This window comes from Sinocyclocheilus anshuiensis, unplaced genomic scaffold (assembly GCF_001515605.1).
Source record: "Sinocyclocheilus anshuiensis isolate Anshui unplaced genomic scaffold, SAMN03320099.WGS_v1.1 scaffold27, whole genome shotgun sequence".
NCBI classification, from domain to species: Eukaryota; Metazoa; Chordata; class Actinopteri; order Cypriniformes; family Cyprinidae; genus Sinocyclocheilus; species Sinocyclocheilus anshuiensis.
Window position 1 is genome coordinate 121,502 of NW_015551023.1, and position 8,715 is coordinate 130,216.

The 8,715-nt window shown below is 37.4% G+C and overlaps 1 protein-coding gene across 1 annotated transcript in view; it reads left to right on the forward strand.

The window, feature by feature from the left end:
- kcnj19b (potassium inwardly rectifying channel subfamily J member 19b) overlaps nt 1-3,432 on the forward strand; it is a 15,103-nt gene extending 11,671 nt beyond the window's left edge. The window contains exons 2-3 of the mRNA XM_016450548.1: nt 2,055-2,271; nt 2,562-3,432. Of these exons, the coding sequence (XP_016306034.1) occupies nt 2,055-2,271; nt 2,562-3,199 (855 nt within the window). The 3' untranslated portion in view covers nt 3,200-3,432. The remainder of the gene's footprint in view (nt 1-2,054; nt 2,272-2,561) is intronic.
- The last annotated feature ends 5,283 nt before the right edge of the window (nt 3,433-8,715 follow it).

An 8,715-nucleotide genomic window follows, 5' to 3' on the forward strand; every position in this document is an offset into this window, starting at 1 on the left:
CGGTGTGCAACGGGGTTTGAGATGCGTTTTCTCTTGTTTGGTGGGTGTGTCAAACATGTCAGCCCAATCAGCAGCCACAAGTATGTAAACCACGCGGTATTAAAGAGACAGCTGGCACAATGTAATTAACAACCAAATAAATTTACAAGAGCAAGTATATTGTTTGCACGTGTTTATTTACATTAAAGGCAAAATAACTGAAATAATAAGAGCACAAGTATAGATCTGGAACTTCTTTAAATTTTTTAACTACTCAAAAAAAGTACAATTACTGATAAAAACTACTTAATTACTGTAACGTGAGTATTTGTAATTCGTTACTTCACACCCCTGCTGTTTACTATGGCTAATGCCTGAGAAGTGTTTATACTATACAGTGTTTTTACTGGCCCAGGCTGTCTTGAGAGTGTCTCAGAAAGATAATGATCAACATTTTGGAAATTAAAATGTTGTCAGTCATTGAAATTTGCAACTGAAAGTTTTCCCTCGGGTCAAAAAAGTTCATTTGACATCCATGCAATGCACACACACACACAACATTTCCTGCACTCATCTGTCTAAACTGGCAACTGCATGCTGTGTTCCATAAGATTTGACATGTTTCTTTCTACAGATATTTGAAAGAAAATCATGTGGATTTTGCATGCGAAGACGATGGCCTCCCTCGAGTTTTGTGGTTAGAATGGCAGGGCTTTCTATAGCATCTCACTCAGGCTGAGGGATTTGACAAAAATGATTAAATATCACCAGGGACTTCATGCTGGGTACGAGCTGCGAGGAACGAAGAGAATATTTGTCTCATAGCTCCCTACGCCTGAACTCCAGGGAACTGTCTTACCTCCCCTTGCAGCCTCACTTTGAAAAAAGACATAAAAAATTTTTTTAGAAGTGTTTGCATCGAAATGTGAAAAGTATTCACAAAATAATTTATAAAAAATATTTTATTTTAAATTAAAAATAGCTAAATATTACAATTTGCAAGCAAAAGCAGAGCAAAAAAAAAAAAAAAAAGACACCTCAAAAGTTACATTGATGACATTCTAATATGTGATGTGCTTTGGGTTCACACGCATATGTGGGAAGTGCCATCCACACTTAGTTTCAGCAGCAGTCAAGGACTGTCAGCAGATATCTCTCCACTACCTTTATCACACTGGCAAATGACACATCTTGTGTTCCCCTTTGAAGGTTTTGCACTTGTGTGTTATAATTTCCTTAAAATAAGAACATTTGTGTATTTTGGTGTGTGCGTGTTTCTGTGACAGTGGCACTGCATCTATACTTGTGAAAACTCTCACTCTTTTCCTGGGAATTGTGATTGTGGTGCTCTCAGTCTGTTCACCATCTGTGGCCTTCGGCACAGGCAGCCTACCCCGCTGACTTCACTGCCCACATCTCTAATGTTAATATGGAAACACAAGGCTATGTGTAAAGGTAGATTAACAAACTGTGGTTGTTGACTGAAGATGCCCTTTAAATTATTTTGTTGTGTGTGCAGACATCTGTAAATATTAGATATAAAACCAGAGGTATATGTCATGCAATTTTGCCCCCTGCTCTGTCTGTGGATGGGTAGTTGACACACTACAGGACACAGCTGTCACTGTCATATTATACTTGAACGAAAACTCTTTTAAATAGCAGTGCAATTTCACATTTGATTTTATGACCTCATAATTGAGAGTCTACATGGAATATCTGTAGTTTTAATGATTGTTGCACCACTGCAAAGATAAATGGCAAAAAAATGACTAAAGGTTGTATCATGCAAACTGTGTTCAGTACTGATTTTTGGGGCATGTTTGTGCTGTTACCTGATTTGCATAATTCCTTCAGTGAATCCAATACCACAACAGCAGAGGCAGCATGTGCAAATAAACATTACTATCAGCACAATTAATTTTTAGTTCACCACTGAGCACCACAGGCTGAGATCTTAATTAAAAAATCCCGAGGTGTATGTCGAGATTAAATGTAGTATTACAAACTCTAGTATATGAAAGAGAAATTGTGAATGTGCCTTAACCGCTTATCTCACCCTGTATTTGCTTTAGTCTCGTCAAACCCCTGAGGGAGAGTTTCTACCGTTGGATCAGCGGGAATTGGATGTGGGATTTGGAACGGGTGCTGACCAACTTTTTCTTGTCTCCCCCCTCACAATATGTCATGAGATCAATTCCAATAGCCCGTTTTTCGACCTGTCTCAGCGTTCCCTCATGAATGAGCAGTTTGAGATTGTCGTCATCCTAGAAGGCATTGTAGAAACTACAGGTTAGTATCAGACATTACCACAATGTGTTAATTCACACACACACACACACACACAGACACACACACAAATCAAAAATATGTTTTGCTTTTGTTAGAGGGTTAACTACATCTTAACATTTAGAGTAATGTGAATAATTTGTATGGGGAATTGCAATGCTGAGTATTATATGCACAACAACGCACTGGTAACACTGGTTCTGTCTAGCAATTTGTGTTTAGCAATTATATTGTATTCATATATTCTGTTTCTGTCTTTTCATTCTAATATGAATCTATGGCTTCCCTTTCAGGCATGACGTGCCAGGCACGAACTTCTTACACAGAGAATGAGGTTCTGTGGGGTCACCGCTTCCTCCCCGTCATGTCACTGGAGGAGGGATTCTTCAGGGTGGATTACTCTCAGTTTCACAACACTTTTGAGGTGCCCACTCCTCCATACAGTGTGAAGGAGCAGGATGAAAAATCTTCCCTGCCCTCCCCCCATCCTGTTCTCTCACTCACATTGCTTGATGGTCGTAATCGCAGAGAGCGCATCTTCTCTTTAGATTGGGTTCCTCACACCGAAGAACCTGGGTCCAAATTACCTAGCAAGCTCCAGCGTATGAGCTCTAAGAATGGAAAAGAGGTCCTTAAAACTGGAAGCACGCAGCCAACGGAAAAGGCCTCCAGCACGGGTGACCTGCCTCTCAGGGTGCAGCGACACGGATCCCTGGTGGGTCAAGGGGAGGCGGTAAATCAGCTCAAGCTCAAACCTCTTAAGCTGGGTTCAGAGGCCCACACCCAGTCGGCAGGAGAACTGGAGCATCACAGACTGGTCCCAATACCTGCTCCGGTCCCAGGGCCAAGCCTTAATCCATTGCCTGCATCCAGTGGCCGACCAGAGGACATCCTCCCCCCAAAATTATGCAGAATGAATGCAGACCACTGAATGGGTCTTTATTTCTCACACAAAGATGAACATTGGAGGTAGAGATAATTCTCAATATCGTTTAATATTGAATAATATTTATTTAAAAATTAATATAATGTGATTCTACTTCTCTATGCTTATGGAAGAGCCACGTCCCTTCAATTAAACTCCCTGCTTTGCCCTCAGTAATATGAGTATTGTAGATTTTCCGAATTCAATTTGAATTCAAATAAGCTTCAGCTACTTTTAAATGATTAAGCACCTTTATAGTATGAATACAAATATCACATGCATTTATTTATACAGTACAAGTTATTTATTAAGTATTTATTTAGAGGAACGTTTACTGATGTGCAGGCTTTAAATGTGTAAGGCTTTTTGTCACATTTCTGTCAGCAATATATATATACTTTAAAATTCATATTTATTGCCACCAATGTTATAAGAAATATGGGTATGTGAACTGTTTTCATCCGATACCGAAAGTACTGAAATAACTTTATTTCTTTGTCAAAACATTTTTCTTCATTTGAGAACATTTTCAAATGTTTCTCATATTGTTTCATTGGAAGACACTGTGCAAAGATGAAAATTACTGTGCTTTTGAATCAACATTTCTGACTATTTTAATAATTTCATTATTAATTTCTATGAAACAGTACAATAAAATTAACCTGGAAAGCATTATTTTGGTGTTCTACAAGTATGTCAGTTATATTGCCCAGAAAAGCTAACCAAGGCATGAAACATTTAGCGTGTAACTGAACCTTTCAATCAGGGTTTTTGCATTAGGTCCCATCTGTGTTTAGGGCCAGAGACCTGTGCATCTTCTAAAGTTAACACTAATAATTATCTCCTTTGGAAACGTTGTGATCTTTACCTCAGGCAGTGGGCGGAAATGAAAGTAATTGAATTTGCCTCCAAGAAAGAATAACTCCGTACAGGGAGATGCCATATACTGCCATTACTCTTAATTAGATGCATGGAGGTTGTCTCAAATTGTTCATTACCCATTCATTTTAAGGAAACACAGCAGCAGCCAGAAATGCGAAATAATAGTACAATTAATCCTGGCTGGCATGCAGTAAGTCCATGCATTTAATTCCCATTAATGCACACCACAAGGAAAAATTTTTTTTAAACATTTAGTGACATGAAGTGACATTTATCCCATCCAAAGTGCACACACACAGCAGTGAACACACACAAACCGTGAACACACACCCGGAGCAGTGGGCAGCCATTTATGCTGCGGCACCCAGGGAGCAGTTGGGGGTTGGCCTTGCTCAAGGGCACCTCAGTCGTGGTATTGAAGGTGGGAGAGAGCGCTGTACATTCACTCCCCCCACCTACAATCCCTGCTGGTACGAGACTCGAACCCACAACCTTTGGGTTATGAGTCCGACTCTCTAACCATTAGGCCATGACTTCCCCGATCGATTTACATGATGAAATTTCCTTGTGTAAAAAATGCCTTTGTAATTCAACGTCTATTTCATAAACTCAATACCGTGAGTTTGGGTGTAAATTCTCCAATCACTTGTTCAGGGTCATGAAGCAAATGGCCAGACAAAGTGCTTTTCCATCATGATGGAACTGACCCTCACACCGATGGAAAGGTTATTTTCCTCTGTTTGACCAGGTGCCAAGAGACACTGCAGTCATGACTGAGACTAAATATTGATCACTGGGCGCCATCACATCAGCCTGGACAAATGTTACATCTGAATAATATCTTCTCTAGAGACGAAGCAGCATAGAAGCATATAAATGTTCTCAGAAACAGGGGAAATGGGAATCATGACCAGAGAAGTCTGATATCCTTACAGTCAGTACAGCAGCTTCAACACAGTGGTCGGTATTGATGGTAAGAGTCTTTACAGTATTAGTACATGCCTATTAGGGTCAAACAGAACCTATGCATCCAAATCAAGGTACTTTCATACTATTTACCGCATATACAATAAAGAACTAGACTGTGATAATGAAGAGCACTCATTAAAAAAATAGTTTACCCAAAAGTAAAAACTCTGTCATCGTCAGTGCCGATAGCCTCATGTGCAAGTGCACCAAGTTTGAGTCCCGGCTCAAGGTCAATGGGCTACAATGTTGTTTGGTTCCCAATGTTCTTCAAAATATGTTATTTTCTAAATAAAAAGCAGGTCATACATACATTTTTTGGTTATTTCTTTAAGTAGGTTGGTGTGTAATATAAATAAATTCCCCCATATACTAACTACATCCACCATTTGCCTTTGACATGTATGTTCTTTGACCTATTATGTACTAACAACAACACAGAAGAAAATTATTTGGTAGAAAAAAAGTACAATTTAACTTTGAGGACTCTGGTTGTAAAAGCCTCTGAATTTTAAATCCTCAAAGAAACTGGATAAATGTTTACAGGTAAGAATTTGTTGGTTTGTGTTTTTAATTTAATTTAATTTTAGAAATGGCTTTGTCTTGTTGTATTGTGTTAGTTTAGCAAAATCATCTGAAGTCTATGGCAGATATAGATATCCATGTGTATAACTCTGGTGGCAACTTGCACTCCGTTCCGGCAGATGGCTTACGAATTGAGGCCCATAGAAACATCCACTAATAATGCATCCACATACGTACGTATCTATGATTTGAACATTCTTCTCATTTGATAAATATTCAGTATGAATATCCGAACAGCTTCTCTCCAACTCAAACTTGGATCGAATTTCCTCCACCAGCTCAAGGATAGATCTAAAATTTTAGCTACATTTTCCTGACCAGACTGCACCTTACATGTTTTGCCATAGTACACTGTTTAAAACATACTAGAGCCATCTTCTTAATGAACCTGGTCCTGAATAGTCCTGTTCTCAATTTTAATGCAGGAACAGTGTTTTTCCATTGAAGCATAATTTTCACAGTCATGCTCACCATGTGCTCTAGAACACAATTCCAGATGCTCATTAATTCCCAATGAGCTCAGTAAATTCTGTCAAACCAAACCACACACACACAAAAAAAAGTACATTAGCACCTCGCCATGTGAATAAGCATTGGTGAGGTGATTCCATATAAAGAAAAGGAAATCGTTAGTGGAGTATTCATGTTCACATGCAATCTCATTACACCCCTGACAGATGCTCAGTGGAAGCTGTCATGAAACTCACTTTTTTCTTATTTCAATGCCAACTGCTTTAAGTACAGTCCTTTGTTATTTTTCAGTATCTGTCAGTACTTTGTGCAAACTGTGTTTGAAATGTATTCTCTAATGGCCCTTCAAGGTGGTTGAAAGAAAAAAAAAACACTGTGAAATGTCTGCAACTCCATTTCACATCAAGCTTCCTTTCGAAAAAGGCAGAGACACAACCCTGAGCAGTCGATGACATATTTACGCTGCAGGCTTAGCCTTTGGCATTCTAGAGAAAGTGCACGGTCAGCTATGGCCCTGAATCTTAATCAATAAAAACTTTTTTCCTCTGGGTTACAGCTTCAGTTCCAAGTATTTGCCCCTCTCTCAAGAAATACAGCAAGATGGAAAACTCTCCATAAGGTCAGGAGACAGCCTATCCTCAGTCCTATCCTTGTTAATATGTTGATTTAATAAAATAGTTTAATCATGTTTCTCTGCATTTACACGAGGAAGCCACAGTGCATTTACATGAGGAAGCCATGAGGAAGTCATAAGATTCTGCTGAACTTCAGTGACAGGTGCCACACTGATGACAAATCTTAATTAAAGAAACAACGATAATTAAAACAAATATTTGTTGTCACACATGTGCTTCATAAACTCATTTTGAGATGAGTTGTATATACAACCTTTAACGAATATTCAACATTTCCACAATAATTGCACAGAAGAAAAGATATTTTGTCAGTAAAATAAAAATATTTGAAGAGTAAAACAACTTAAAACAGCAAAAGTATTACATGTAACAAAAATATCAAACCATGGTTTCAACAAACAATATGTAAACTGAATAAATTTATAGCATTTTAAATTTGACAACTTGCCTCACTAAAATAAATAATAAATAAATAATAAAAATAAAAAATAAAGTTGAACATCTTAGTTAAAAATTATCTACATCACATAGCTCAGCTGACTCTTGTCTGAGTTTTTTGTTTTTTTAATTAGACATATACAAAACCACTGCTAAAAACACATTTGTCATATTATGACACAATGTATTTAACATTATTAGTGAAATTTGCTTGTTAAATGTGCTTAAGTTGATTCCCAAAAGTCTGTGATTTTGAGTAAGGACTATTTGCATTTGATGTTGAATTATTTTGTGCAGTTAAAAATATAAGCTAGACCGCTCAAGTAAGATAGCACTTGTTACTAAACTAACATTAGCAAAGCTACTGCTCATTGAACAAAGCATCATGCCTCATTGTAGCAGTACATGCAGTTAACCTAACCATAAGCTCTACTCTTCTATACAATGGTAATGACAGAAACGCAAACATAACAGAAACTCTTTCAACTGTCAAACATAACTGAACATTAAACATTAACAAATGTTTCACTTAAAAACAGATAAAATAGCAATTGATTTAAATATTTACTCTTCATATCCAGTCATATACAAAGCATGCCAGGAACTAACAATTAAATAACATAATTGAGTTAATTCTCTTAATATAAATAGGTAGCCTTCTTTACTTAATTTTATCAGCTTAATCAGTTTCTCAATTCAAGCCTTAAAACCGCTTAAGTTTCCTTAAAAAAAAAAGAGGAAAACGTATTTCATGGTTTTATTAGTGAAATGTTCTCAATATTTCCTATAAAACACTGAACCTCAATTTATTTAATTACATATACACACTTTTTAATTATCAACTTAATTTTTTTAATGAAAATTACAAGAACCATGGTTCATTTTTTACAGTGTGACAACTAGCCCCAGTCTCTTATGTTTCACTGAATGACTGAACCAATCACAAAAAATCTGGTTGCTTGCAAAAAAGCCCTGGCTGAACTGCTTGTGCTGTCTTGCTTATATTTTATTATTTATGGTATGACAAATAATATTTCTATTAGTGTTGTCACGGTACCAAAATGTCAGTATTCGGTACCAATACCAGTGAAAATCCACGGTTCTCGGTACCAATTTCGGTACCAAAGCAAAACACAAAAACATGCTAATTGAACAACATTTTTATTAATAACGTTAAACAAAAATTAAATGTACAAAACCAATGCCATTCTTTATACTTATTTAAAATTGTTTCAAGTTTTTCCACAACTAATGAAAAAAGTAACTCTCTCGCGCTCTCTCTCTCTCTCTCTCTCTCTCACTCGCGCTCTCTCGCGCTCTCTCACGCTCTCTCTCGCTTTCTCTCTCTCGCTCGTGCACACACACACACGCACACGATGCGCAAAACTCTGCATTTGAACAGTCAATAGCAAATACTTAAACTAATAACAAAACATACTTACAGTTGCTGATTCAGAAGCGCCAGATTGTCATAGCAAAGTCGGAATTACCTCCTCTCCTAGGTTCACGAAACAGTCGTCCATAAAATGCATTGCTGTTCTGTTG